Genomic DNA, 14,733 nt, shown 5'->3' on the forward strand with positions numbered 1-14,733 from the left:
TATTGGTCTCGTAAATACATCATCGCTGCTGAAGAGTTAACGTATTACATATCATTTTAATTATTTTAAAGACTTCATATGCACAAAAGAAAATTATGTTTTGCGGCCGACACAAATCACCAAAACCAAATAGGCAACATCGATTGTATAATGACGAAAGGGGATTAGGTTTTTTGTATTTGTTTACTACTGACTCTCCATAAGTGATTTCATTTTCTACCTCTATAGAATTGTGTTTTCGTTCTCGTCTTTGTTTCATTGATATGAGTTAAGTTTCTTTTTTAAATTATTTTATAAATTCAGTGAATTACATAAGTTTCAATTAAAAAAAATGAACATCTGTAAAAATTAGTTTCACTCTATATACATATCTAAGAATCAAAATTTTGAAAAAAATTCACCGGCAAACTATATTAACAAGTTAGTGTTCAAATCTAATATATCAAGTTGATATAGAATATAAGTGCAAACTCGGAATATAAATGTTTGTCTAGTATATATTAAACAGCTCGGTCTAAAAATCATTGATATAGAATATAAGTGCAAACTCGAAATATAAATGTTTGTCTAGTATATATTAAACAGCTCGGTCTAAAAATCATTTAATTAGAACAACAAAACAAATTACTTATTTCACGAGTTCGGGTAATATCTGAATCCGAACGGGTAATATCCGAAGCTGAATGGATATTCGAAGATAACCAAACATAAGTATACTTAACTCTATATTTCTAGTTTATTTCTCTCATCTTATTCAAAATATTTATATTGATGATTTTTATTGGTCAAAATTAGATAAAATACATATAATTATGTATAAAATTATTTGCTACTCACTTAAAATACATATCAAGTTCTTGTTTCTTGCATTAACAAAAGTTGCATCTAAAATTTCCAAACAATAACTAAATTATTGTCTTTCTATTTTTAAAGTTTTATCTCCAAACCTATTAATTGTTTAATCTTTTAAAAATTAAAAAAACAGTTAAGTTAAAATATATTTTAAATACAAAAAACTAAAACAATGAATAATTTATTTATTTTTTCTTCAAAATTTAACCGACTCAAAATGTCCGAACCCGAACATAAAATACCTGAACCCGACTCGAAGTGTAGAAATACCCGAACTGGTTCTATACTTTTATACTAAAATATCTTATACAAACTCGAATGTGTATCCGAACGCCCACCCCTATGATATATGATCATTTGCATCTTACTTGAACAAAAAAAAAGGTTAAACCATTGATCACAAAATTTTTAATGTGAGACTTTTACCATTTTTACTAATTTATAGTCGTTTTTAATAATTCAAAATATAACATCTAAGAAAAAATATAATTCTTTTTATTAAATGCTTGATGTGATTGTTTAATTTCTTTTAATAGTATAAAATTAAACAAAAAAGAGAGAGGTTATAACTTTTTTTTTATCAAATATGTATTATTCATAATCATTAATTGTCATATATATGTTAACCATATTAGGTAATTCTGTACATTTTATTTACGGAAATAAAAAATATTCTTTTGTACACTATTAGTTAATTTGATAATTAGTTTAATAAAAAGCATAGTATATGTCTATATAGACCAACTTATTTTTCTAACAATTCTAAGAATCATTTCCGTGATGACACGTGACTAAGAAAATATGTTGTAATGCTCCAGGATTAATATATAGGGGATGTTATGGTTAGAGACTTAGAGTTACCGTAAAAAGTCTTATAAGAACAAAGATAACCTAAAATATTTCCATAACTACATCAATGTTTTCAATACATCCGCTCAAGATGGAAAAGCTCTCGTGACACCAATTCTGGATGTTGCTTGAATGAACTGTTGGCGACTTAGGGGCTTTGTCAGAGTGTTAGCTAACTGATCTTTTGTAGAAATGTGAGAGACACAAATCATTCCAAGATGGATCATGTTCCCGATGAAGTGATAATCAATCGTAATGTGCTTCATCCAGAAGTGAAAAACTTGATTTGCACAGAGATAGGTAGCTCCTACGATGTCACAATATATCACTAGAGCAATAGGTACCTTGACACTGAGCTCGTGCGAACATATCCATCGAATCTCTAATGATGTATTTCCAATATCTCTATATTCCGTTTATGTTGATGATCTAACTACTCCATTCTGCTTTTTAGACGACCAAAAAACTGGTGTAGAGCCAAAATAAATGATATATTCATTTGTGGACACATAGTCATCATTATCTCCTATCCAGTCGGAGTAACATTTTCTTATCATCATGTGTAGATTTTACTAGGAAATGATAAATTGATTTTACTAGGAAATTTTAATAAATTGAGAGTTAGAATACATGGAATTAATGAAATTGGCGTTCAAAAAGGAGAGAGATATAATGCATGGAGTAAATACTTAGAATTATTTGGATTTGGATTTGTTATGGACAAAATACTCTCGCCGGTGCCGCGAGAGTCCCTCTTTTTCCCTCTTTTTTCGGCCGGTGCTTCATCTTCGACCTTAGCTTGGTCCTTTGCTAGTACGATGGGGCGGTGCAGGTTTTCTCAGTGGTGTCCGGTTTGGTCCATTGTGGTTTATGGCGATAGCCATGCATGTCTAGATCTTTAGAGGATGAGATCCAGATCCATACTTCCTCTTGGCCATGCGGTCCCTTTCCTGTGCTGTGACCCCTCAAGATTTCAAAAATCTAAGCGGCGGTAGAGGAAGAGGCGGTGAGTCGTTATGGGTAGGAGGTGATGGTGGAGCTTGAACTGCTGGGACGATGAGTAAGCTCGTTGTTAGAGGACGACAGTTGGATCTTGAACGCGGTCACGGCAGCGGCTGACTACGGCAACAGGGAGACGACTGGCTTGGATTCAACATCATTTTCATCTCTCTCGATTAGTCTTTCCAATCATAGTGCTTCATCTCTTGTTTTCTTCTTGGTTTCGCTCAGGTTGCGGTTTTGCCTGGATTTTTTTAATGGACTGTACTAGTTTGAGTTGTGCTAGGTTTGAGCTCTTCGTGGACCTTTATTTTATGTTATTTATTTTTCTTATTTATTTTTCAATTCATGCAATTTCTTATGTAACAAAAAAAAAAGATTTTAGTATGAAAGCCTTTGAAAAAACTCATTTGAACCCTTCTGAATACATATACTTAGGGTCAGATGTAAATGTAGCGATTACGGATGCAATTGCTGAAGTTTACAGATGCATATAGTAGTGATTTTATGCGTTATTAAGTGATTTGTATAACTGATAAAATGGTAAGAAATTTGTATGTTTGCGGGATATTTATTGACTACCAAATACAACATTGGTTAAATAATAAATCAACAATTTTGACACTTTATATAATTTGAAAATATTAAATCATTTTATTATGAATAAATATAAAAACTATATTTATCAAATCATAGTATTAAATTTTAAAAATTAATTTTGGATATATATATGTGTTTAATGTCTAAAATTATAGCAAAATATTTTTTTTAATTTTTTTGTAAAATAAATTACAATATAATATATATTAGTATTTTTATATTATTTCAATTTTAAAATAAAATAAAAAAATAAATATTTTATTTTTATTTTTATATATATTTTTTAAAAAATATTTTATTTTACCTTCTTGCAACTACAAACTGTAGGTAGGTGAAACTAGCTTTTAATTTTTAGAACTTTAGATCGGGATAAAATAGTGTACAACATTTTTATGATTGTTCTAAAACGCTAAAGAATAAAGAAGAAGAAGAGGTAAACGCAGCGTGCGGAGATGGTAGTGGCAAAACCAATCAAACCCTTAAACTCTGGTTCAGCATTCAGGGGACTACTTTGAAATTCACAGGATTCGTTGGACCAAACTGTGAGAATGTAAAAAAAGTAGGACCCAAGTAGGAAAAAGAAGAAAATAATGGAGACTAGAGAACGTGTATGAGTCGGAGAAGAAGAAGGGAAGGAGAGAGAGTTATTTTCGATTTCTAATATTGGAGAGAGACCCACCCATCATACTCAGATCTGACGACGATAATCTGTTGGATCTGCGATTTGGGGGTGTGAAAAATCCAATTCCAAGTAATCGATGGACGATTTCTCAGGCCTTTTAGGTTTGAAGCCGCAGGGAAAATCAGCTCCGATGGCGCCGTCTTCGTCGTCCCCAGCAAGGAACAAGTCCGATTCATCGCCTCTCTTCGACGATCTGAGCGGTGGCGACGATCTCCTCTTCAGCGATTCGCGATCTCAGACTAAGCCCTCTGATTTTGACTACGATGCGATGTTCAAGGATCCCAAACCTGTGTACGACAAGCCTGTGTACGACGAGGAGGACGTCTTCGAATCGCTTAAAACCCCGTCGGGCTCTCAATCGGCTAGGTTTGATGACCTTTTCTCCTCGCATTCGGTGCACAGGAAGAACAACTCCTCTCCTTTCGATGACCTGATTGGGAATCTGAGCAAGCCGGAGAGTGAACGAGATGAGAAAGGTAGCTCGGCTTTTGATGACTTGATTCCTGGGTTTGGTCGCGCTAGCTCCCCTCCAGCTAAACGGTAGCGTTTCGTTCCTCTTCTTTTATGTGCTTGTCTAGAGCTATTTGCTACTGAGATATCTTAGAGTGAGTTCTAGCATCAACCTACTTAGAGCGAACTTGTAGATTTCGTAGAAAATTTTCCTAAAGGTTGAACCTTTTGAATTTTTGATAGTAAATGTAGTCATTCATATTGTTTTTCTTTTTTTTGCTCAGGCCAACTTCAGAAACGAGTCATTCTCAGAAACCTCCGTATAGGACATCTTCCAATCTTGCAGAAGATCCATTTGTGGTCTTGGAGTCTGCTTCTACCCCTAGAGAACCTCCTCCCTCAGGAGGGTACACTGATCCTTTGGATGATATTGGTCTTTTCAACAGCAGAAAGACTGATCATTCTTTTGCTGATATTGACCCTCTCGATAGTCTTGGAAAATCAGGGCCAGATATGAGTAGTAGAGACAAAAGTCACCTGAGACCAGGCAACGGCAGTGGCTCTCAGTCACCAGTGGAGAGTTCCCACACTGGGAGTTACCATGGTAAGAAAGTTTCTTTCGATGAAGTCTTGGAGCCGCAGAGTACTTCTGTTCCTCATGCTACTGCTCCACTGTATGAAAACAAATCACTCAATTCAGATGGAAGTTTTGACTTATCTGATGATGTCTGGCTTACTGTGTCTGAGATCCCTCTATTTACGCAGCCTACGAGTGCTCCCCCACCTTCCAGACCTCCACCGCCCAGACCTACACGTCCCATGAAAAAGAAGGCTAACGAGCCTCACTCACATGTTCGTACCTCAGCTAGAGCTTCTGTAAATAGCCCTACAGCATCTCAAATGGATGACCTTGACGATTTTTCTATGGGCAAAAATCACACTGCTGCTAATGGTGAAGATTCAGATGTTTACTCTACTGCTGTTGCATCAGCTGCTGCCATGAAGGATGCCATGGATAAAGCAGAAGCGAAGTTCAGGCAGGCCAAGGAAAGGAGAGAGAAAGACAATTTGAAGGCAACTAGAAGTATGGAAGGCGATCCAGTGGACAATTATGATTCTCGGGAAAGGGAACTTAGAGAAAAGCAAGTGAGATTGGATCGTGAAAGGGCAGAGAGGGAGGCAGAGATGGAAAAAGCCCAGGAAAGGGAGAGAGAGGAGAGAGAGCGGAAAAGAGTTGAGAAAGAAAGGGAAAGGCTGTTGGCTAGACAGGCCGTAGAGAGGGCTACAAGGGAAGCACGTGAAAGAGCAGCCTCTGAGGCACATGCGAAAGCTCAAAGAGCTGCTGTTGGAAAGGCTAATACAGATGCCCGAGAACGCGCCGAAAGAGCAGCGGTTCAACGAGCTCATGCTGAAGCACGTGAAAGGGCAGCTGCAGGGGCAAGGGAGAAGGCTGAGAGAGCCGCAGCAGAAGCTAGAGAAAGGGAACTTTCTGTAGCACGGGAGAAGGAAGCAAAGGTTAAGGCAGAACGAGCTGCTGTTGAAAGGGCAGCTGCCGAGGCACGTGCAAGGGCAACTGCTGAGGCACGTGCAAGGGTAGCTGCGCAAGCTAAAGCTAAGCAGCAAGAGAATAACAATGATCTTGACTCCTTCTTTGACTCGGTTTCCAGACCAAGTAGCGCTCCACGACAGAGAACCAACCCTCTGGTTAGATTGGATATCTACTTCTTTCTGCTTTATGTTCTTTACAAGGAGACTCGTCTTCTTCTTATAACTTTTGTTGTGTTTCAGGATCCTTTCCAAGATACATGGAACAAGGGAGGGTCTTTCGAATCTAGCAGAGCATCTTCGCGAGTGCCCTCTGGAGCAGCTGAAAACCTGAGGAAGACCTCGTCAGCAACAAACATTGTTGATGATCTCAGTTCAATATTTGGAGGTATTGGAATTTCTAAAGTTCCTCTGAAGTTTTTTTTTTAAACGTCTTCTACATTGGTGATGTACTTAATCCTCCGTTGTTTGTAAAGCTTCAGCAACCCAGTCTGGTGGGTTTCAAGATGTTGAAGGAGAAACTGAAGAGCGACGACGTGCCCGGCTGGAACGCCACCAGAGGACACAGGAGCGAGCTGTATGTATCAGTCTTGAATCGTTTCCATTAATGGGTTTTGTAGCTAGTAGTTTTTTTTTGTGACATAAAATTCGTTTCTCAATCAGGCGCAAGCACTTGCTGAGAAAAATGATCGTGATCTTCGAGCACAAAGAGAACAAGCTGAGAAAAATGTAAGTTCCGTTGTCATTCTGTTTGTTTTCTTTACATGTGGTTTCTTCTTCACTTTCCTTCTTCTCAAATACCGCTGGCTTGTTGAGATAGCGTTAGAAAAATAGTGCCATCCTTAAGGATCTGAGACACTTGCGTCATGGGGTTTCAGAGGAGCTATCTTGTTTTGATTGTTTAATTATCATTCTTAATCAGAGAATCGGTGAGACCTTGGATGTTGAGATAAAACGTTGGGGTGCGGGAAAGGAGGGAAACTTGCGTGCCTTGCTTTCGACTTTACAATATGTATGTCACATATTGTTCAGTTTCTGTGTTTGATCTCATTTGTAACTTTGATGTTATGAATCTTACCGTCACTCTCGTGATGCAAATGTTGCAGGTTCTTTGGCCAGAGTGTGGTTGGCAGCCTGTTTCATTGACCGATTTAATTACCGCTGCTTCTGTCAAGAAATTTTACAGGAAGGCCACTCTCTGCATACACCCTGACAAAGTTCAGCAAAAAGGCGCTAATCTCCAGCAGAAATACATTGCCGAGAAGGTGTTTGACATGCTCAAGGTAAGTGATTCACCGTTTTATACACCACATCAGTCACTGCCACGAGCAAAAACATACTTTATTATTCAATTAGATCATTGTGTCTTCATATCTTTTTTTTTTTTCTCATGACAATAAACAGGAAGCATGGAACAAGTTCAACTCAGAAGAACTCTTTTGAAAACCTGGGATAATGTTTTGTGATATTGTTGTTTCATGTGCCGCAAGAAAGCAGGTTCGTTACATCCCAAAAGTGTTGCCCATGTTGATGCCAGACACCTGTCGATAGCTTATGTATTACCCATCACTATAGACATCGCAGCAATTGGGCAGTCCTATTTTTTTGTTGTTAAATTTGTTTCCATTTTCCTTATCCTTATTGATTCGCTTCCTTTTTATGAGTGTGTGCCAAATGGACTGATGTTGATTCCTTGTATCAAAACACAATACCTGCGAAAGTTGTATTGTTATTCCAAGTAATTATGGCATGGAGCCGAACTTATAGCAGTTTGGCTTGTTTGTGTTTGTATTTTTGTCATCACCAGTTTCGCAATCGGCGGTGCGTACTTGGTGGCGGCGACAGCTTTCTCTAATACATCGGTTACGGTTTTTTCAGGCTTGGCAGGTTGGACGATTTTGTGGGTCGATTTGTTTTCTGGGTCACTCCTTTCCCGGACCCATTATGGGTATTTTTGAACCTGTTTAATTTTTTTTTAGTTTTTATCCTTTATGTTTTCTTATATTTGTGCATTGATTGATTGTCACAAAAAAAAAACCAATTTTTTTATTTATGGAAGTCTTTACATATGTGAAATTTACATTATTTTAGTAATATTTAGGTTCTTGCGACGTTGTAATAATTAGTCTTTTACACATTAACATGGTTATTTAATCGGTTGTATCTATTTCAATATTTTTACTTTTTACTGTGGAATCCTTCTCTGCTCCTTTTTACTTTATTTTTGATGTTTTCTGAAACTATGTACTCTCTGACCCATTGTGGTCTATTTCAAATGGGTCTATTTCAAATGAAACTCAGCATTAAAAAAAACTTTTTGAACATTTTCTGGATTAATCGGTAATAACTTTTTTTCTCTTTATAAATAAGTAACTATCAGTTTGTAAAGAACTAAAGACAATTTTTTTGATGAAACTGTATATAGTTACTAGTTCTAAGTTTTAACGATAACTTTATCTTTATTTGATTTTAAAAACCGTTCTGACAACTCTTTGGTGATATAAAAAAACTCTTTGCTGATATTAGCAATAACATGTAATTATTTTTGGGAAATCTGTTTTTTTAGAGCAAAAAAATGGTAACTATGTCCTTTTAGACTAATTTATACTACTTTATGTTTTATTAGACTAATTTTTTCCAAAATGGCAGTAATGCCCTTAAAATTGTAATTTTTTTAAAAAGATATATATTGAGTTCGACAAGGGGGATCGATCGATCCCACTTTACAAGTTATAGTGGATCGATCGATCCCGATCATTATTCAGAACAAAAAAAAAACGCGAAATATATACTGATCGACCTGGTCCATTTCACTCGATCGGCGAAGGTCAATTTACACAGATCGACCGATCTGTAAGAATAGATCGATCGATCCCGTGCCGAGGAAAGAATCCTAAATCGATTTTTTTGGTTTTGTACGATTATATCCGGATTGATTCCCACTTGATTTGAACCGACCAAGCATGATTTCAACTCTTTAAACTCGATTTCTCTGGGATGAAACCCATAATTTCCCATTCACGAATAAAGGGAGACAAAATCAAATTCTCACCCAAGTTCATTAACCCTAACTCACTCAATTTCACTCTGATTTGGACGATTATTTCACCCAAAGCAAGTAACCTTCCCCCTTTCTTTTTATCAACATTAAAACTCCAACTTGAAGATACAACCAATTCCCAAACACCACATGAAACATAGACATGAATCATGGTAGAAATAATGTGAAAATTTTTGGAAAATTTTGTGAACAATCAATGGAATATAGAAGACGGCGAAGAAGGTTGCCAAGGTTTTTTTTGTCGCTTTTTTTTGTTCCTTTTTCATTTTTTTAAAATGATTTTTTAAAAAAATATAAAAGTGAATATTCTCAAATATTTTGTTTCCATATTTTTAGGAACTGATTTCTTATCCGTAGAATACAACTAAAATGTAGAAATCAGTTTCTACAGTTTTTTAGAATTATAGTAATGTTTAGAATTTGATTTCTACATGTTTTAGATTTATAGTAAATCTGTAGAAGTCGGTTTCTACATGTTTTAGAATTAGATTAATGTGTAGATTTCGATTTCTAAAAATTTTAGAATGGTAGGTTAAGCGCGGAATGTGTATTCTACATATTTGTAGAATACTCCTATTTACGTAGATCACGTATTCTAAACATTGTAGATTCAATGAAAAAAGTAGATTTCGTTTTCTACTACGTAGAATGTCATTTCTACTTTTTTAGAACATAATCTGAAATTTATAATTTTAACTTTTTTATAACTGGAAAATATACCATTAAGTTCATATAGATATTTTAACAAATGTTACTATTTTTCCAAAAAATTTTTGTTTGTAAAACTATTTATTAAAATTATTTTTATAAATATTAAAGGATATTATAGGAAACTATGACACAAAATATAGATTAGTCTAAAGGGGGCATACTTACTATTTTTTCTCTAAAAAAACAGTTTTCCCATTATTTTTTAACTGAAATATATGCATATGTATCAACTATTCTAAACCTTCTGTTTTCCAAGCTGGTGTTGTATTCATACTCGAAAAATCTACATTAACCAATCTTATGGGTTGGGCAACTCATTGAATTGGCCTGTAAGCCATTTATTTCGAGTTTCTATTATCAGCTAATCTTGATTATTATGGTGGATTTGCTAAATAAGTACATACCTAAAAAAGGTGTAAAAAGATTAATTATCCCAAAACAACAAAGGAAAATCCACTAATGACGCAAAAATCGAATCTTTAGGTCTTTGATTTCAACATCCGAGGAAAAAGGATTTAATCACAAATAACTAGAAAAAACTGTCTTACCTTTTACATTCTTTCACGAGTCCTTTTAGTTTTAGTTTTATGCCATGTTCGGAACTATGTTGGCGCTAGTCGGGCAATAATCCCAGACCTAGAGAGTTACCGAAAAATCGGAGAATATTAAAGAATTACGCGGGGTCTAGTTTTAAATATAATTTAATATATTTATAATATAATTAGCTAATTTTAGACATGATCACACATGTTCTTAGACATAATTATATAATTTTTTTATATATAATTTTAAACAGTCTCTTTTTGATTCGTCGAACATTTAGATTATAGTGTGTTTGATACGAAAAATTCTCTAAATGAAGTAATTATGTGTTTGTTTTGGCTTTAATAGCTAATTATAATTATTTAGTAAGAATAATTACATAAATTCTGTCACTAATGAGTAAAAAATAATTAACTGTGTTTTAACTTTACACAGACGAAAAAAAAAATTTAGGCGGTCTAAACAAAAATTATGCGGAAATTAGGCGGTCAACCTCTGAACAATGCCTAGGCTGCCGCGTTTTTGAACGGTGATTTTATGTTAATAACAAAATGTCCACATAAAGACATTTGTTTGTTTGATTCGCTGTCAAAGTAACCAAATCTAAAATATCAGGGTTTTATTAAGAAAACAAAAAACGTAAAGGACCGTATTTGAAATTTACTGGAGAAACCCAAAACAAAAAAAAAAGAACGTAAACTATAAATAGCCGATAACTACCTATTTTGGTTTTTATACCCGTCAATCAAACAAACACCTAATCAAGAGAAGGGAGTCGGCGATCCCTATCTCGAGCTGGGAAATGAGAGAGATCCTTCATATCCAAGGAGGCTAATGCGGAAACCAGATCGGTGCCAAGTTCTGGGAAGTCATCTGCGGCGAGCACGCCATCGACCCCACCGGCCACCGGTCAGTACTGCGGCGACTCAGATCTCCAGCTGGAGAGGATCAATGTCTATTACAACGAAGCTAGCGGAGGAAAGTACGTGCCACGCGCCGTGCTCATGGATCTTGAGCCTGGGACGATGGACTCTCTCAGATCCGGGCCGTTCGGGCAGATTTTTAGGCCCGATAACTTCGTGTTCGGGCAGTCTGGTGCGGGGAACAACTGGGCGAAAGGTCATTATACGGAGGGAGCTGAGTTGATTGACTCGGTGCTTGATGTTGTCAGGAAGGAGGCTGAGAACTGTGATTGTCTTCAAGGTTTGAATACGTCGTCGTTTTCCTAGGTTTTAGGTTTGCCTTCTCTCGTATTCACTTGAATCTTGATCTGCTGTTGGATACGACGTCGTTTTCCCTCTAGTTTCATTTTCGTCCGAGGTTTTCTCTGTGTGACTTTCGTCAATGCGTATTGTCTGTCCATAGAGGTTCGGTGAAGTTATTTTGGTTTCCCGGTTTGGTTTAGGTTGGTTCGTGGTTCTGCTAATATTGGCTCCAATTTGGGTTTGGTTCAGATTAAATATCAGGTAACTTGGGGGATTTACCGGGATAAAATTATCTGATAATCCTATTCAGATAAAAAAAAAATAATTTGGTTTTCCCGATAATTTAGTTTACAAATAGTATTTCAGGTATATATATATATGGCTATTTCAAACTAAACATATAGTTAATATTTTGTAGATATTTAGGTATCCATTCATTTTTCGGATTAGGTTTAGTTTCGTTTTTTGAATTAAAAATAGGAACATTCAGTTTTCGGTTTAGTTTTTCGATTAAAATGCCCATGCCCTGAATCTGACATTTGTTACCACACGTAAAGCCTGGATTCATCACCCCACCTTATGATGCTTTGTTCTTGATATAGATTCATGACTACGCCATTCGCTGATGCATGATGTATGTTCTTGGAACAGGTTTTCAAGTATGTCATTCATTGGGAGGAGGAACCGGCTCCGGCATGGGAACTCTTCTTATCTCCAAGATAAGAGAGGAGTATCCTGACCGTATGATGATGACCTTCTCGGTCTTCCCTTCTCCTAAGGTCTCAGACACAGTCGTTGAGCCATACAACGCTACACTCTCTGTTCACCAGCTTGTCGAGAATGCTGACGAGTGTATGGTTTTGGATAACGAAGCTCTCTACGATATCTGTTTCCGTACCTTGAAGCTCTCTAATCCTACATGTAAGCCCATTTCATTAATTCTCATTTGTTGATCACTTTGAAAGCTCTGACATTGTTCTTGCTTGTAGTTGGTGACCTTAACCATCTCATCTCTGCTACCATGAGCGGTGTCACATGCTGTCTCCGTTTCCCTGGTCAACTAAACTCCGACCTTAGAAAACTCGCTGTCAACCTCATCCCTTTCCCAAGGCTCCACTTCTTCATGGTTGGTTTCGCACCGTTGACATCAAGAGGGTCGCAGCAATACAGCGCCTTGACCGTCCCTGAGTTAACCCAACAGATGTGGGACGCCAAAAACATGATGTGCGCAGCTGACCCTCGCCACGGCCGTTACTTGACAGCTTCCGCTCTGTTCCGTGGAAAGATGAGCACTAAAGAGGTTGATGAACAGATGATAAACGTCCAGAACAAGAACTCATCGTACTTCGTTGAGTGGATTCCGAACAACGTGAAATCAAGCGTCTGCGATATAGCTCCCACGGGTTTGAAAATGGCGTCGACTTTCATAGGAAACTCGACTTCGATCCAGGAGATGTTCAGGCGTGTGAGTGAACAGTTCACTGCTATGTTCAGGAGAAAGGCTTTCTTGCATTGGTACACGGGGGAAGGGATGGACGAGATGGAGTTCACGGAAGCTGAGAGTAACATGAACGATCTTGTTGCGGAGTACCAGCAATATCAGGATGCTACGGTCGGTGAAGAAGAGTATGAGGAGGACGAAGAAGAGTATGAGGAAGAAGCTTAACATGATTGATTATTGCTATACTACTTTTGTAAGGCTTCCTTCACACATGATGTAAGTGGCACTCTACTTTTTTTTATGTTTGTTCCTTGAATTGAATCTTCTCTCTTTTTTCTGCCTTTATGTGTTTTGTTATTGAACCAAGATTTGTTCTGGAGTGTAATCCCATATATTGCCTATGCTTCTTTGTTTTGTGTGTTTTAAGTGTCAAGCCTATACAATTTCTTTGACCAAAAACTGGTACAAACTGTTAGATTCTAAACCTCTGCCTCCATAATCTCTTTTTTTTTCTTCTTCTTCTTCTTCTTCTTCTTCTTCTTCTTCAGCTATGTCCACTCTTCATACAATCATGAATCATGCAGGTTTCTTAAACAATAGCTTTCGACCTGCAGCTCTTGTCTCTTCTTCGTACATCTCTGGTCTCTGATACCATTTGCTTCCTCGGTTGTGTAAATAAACCTGCAGAGTTTTGTCTAATACTGGAGAAGAAGGGTGAGAGTAGTTCATGTATACGTTTCCAGGAGCTTTGTTATCCTTCGTTATTCCATTTGCAAAATGAACATCCCGGGTAGAACTTATCTGAAAAAGTATCCTCTAGATTTTTCGATTCTCGCCAACATCTCAACGGCTCTCTGTCATAAGACTTTGAGAATGGTACATCGCCACTGTCGATCTCAGCAGAAGAATCTCTCACATCAATAATCAGAGTCTGAGCTTCTGAAATTCGACCCATGCGCATCAAATTTGTTCCTGTCTGGTTCCAGACGCAAAGCTCTCTTGTTCATTCCATATAATAAGGAGAAACTCGCAAGATCAAACAGTAATCAAACTCCGTATTTGGTAACAAGAATCAAACCTGTAGTGCTGCTCTGCAATGCCATAGTTATGTATATGTAAATGGGACCCATCCAAGTCAGTGCAAGAGACAAAACAGTCGACATACTCTATAACTTTGGTCTCTTGCTCGATCGTCATTGTGACATGCCTTTCTTGAACCCTTTTTGCTCTCACAATTCTACCACCAAACCCCACTCCTTGTTCGAGTGTTTTCAGCTAGTGCTCAAGTAACTCAGCTTCTTCTTGAATCTTCCCTGAATTCTGCAAGACAACGCAAATCCACTTCACATCCATAAACACTTGCATAAGAAAAAAACAAGGGTTGAGGTTTTGCTTTACTTTAGTTCAAGGAGTAAGTTATCGATGGAGTCTTGTGCCTCGTAATTAAGGACAGAGATACCCAAAGGACATGATGGCTTCGACTCCTTCATCAGACCAGTTTAGCTGTTTCATAACAACGAACATGTCATTCAATGCACTATCAACCCGATCTCCAGCGTTGATTGCAGCTTGATTCGAATCTTTACATACCAAGTGTTCTCCCCATATAACAATCATCCATATGTTAGAATTTTTATTTTTTTTAAAAAACACAACCATATCCCGTGTTTCGAGAGATATTGAGTTCAAGGAATGGACTTAGAAACCCTTACTTGGGGATTAATCAAATTTCCCGGGAAAATTTGAATACTTGCGCATGCTTGGCTCTGACGTAAGGACAATCACCAAAAGGATT

General features: G+C 37.0%; 2 protein-coding genes across 3 annotated transcripts; both read left to right on the forward strand.

The window, feature by feature from the left end:
- The first annotated feature begins 3,860 nt into the window (after positions 1-3,860).
- LOC111213590 (auxilin-related protein 2) lies at positions 3,861-7,746 on the forward strand. 2 transcript variants are annotated; one of them, XM_048751408.1, is made up of 8 exons: positions 3,861-4,522; positions 4,717-6,136; positions 6,221-6,365; positions 6,454-6,554; positions 6,641-6,706; positions 6,900-6,989; positions 7,084-7,260; positions 7,382-7,746. In XM_048751408.1, the coding sequence occupies exons 1-8, from the start codon at positions 4,059-4,061 to the stop codon at positions 7,418-7,420; spliced, it is 2,502 nt and encodes an 833-aa protein (XP_048607365.1). In that variant the 5' UTR covers positions 3,861-4,058; the 3' UTR covers positions 7,421-7,746. The 2 variants fall into 2 exon arrangements, with proteins under 2 accessions (XP_048607365.1, XP_048607366.1); XM_048751409.1 differs by having other exon boundaries at positions 3,907-4,522; positions 6,460-6,554.
- A 3,276-nt stretch (positions 7,747-11,022) lies between these two features.
- On the forward strand, positions 11,023-13,340 carry LOC106389890 (tubulin beta-9 chain-like). The gene is made up of 3 exons (XM_013830238.3): positions 11,023-11,495; positions 12,149-12,418; positions 12,487-13,340. The coding sequence occupies exons 1-3, from the start codon at positions 11,297-11,299 to the stop codon at positions 13,161-13,163; spliced, it is 1,146 nt and encodes a 381-aa protein (XP_013685692.2). The 5' UTR covers positions 11,023-11,296; the 3' UTR covers positions 13,164-13,340.
- Positions 13,341-14,733: the final 1,393 nt, after the last annotated feature.

Source organism: Brassica napus, chromosome C3 (assembly GCF_020379485.1).
Source record: "Brassica napus cultivar Da-Ae chromosome C3, Da-Ae, whole genome shotgun sequence".
NCBI lineage: Eukaryota > Viridiplantae > Streptophyta > Magnoliopsida > Brassicales > Brassicaceae > Brassica > Brassica napus.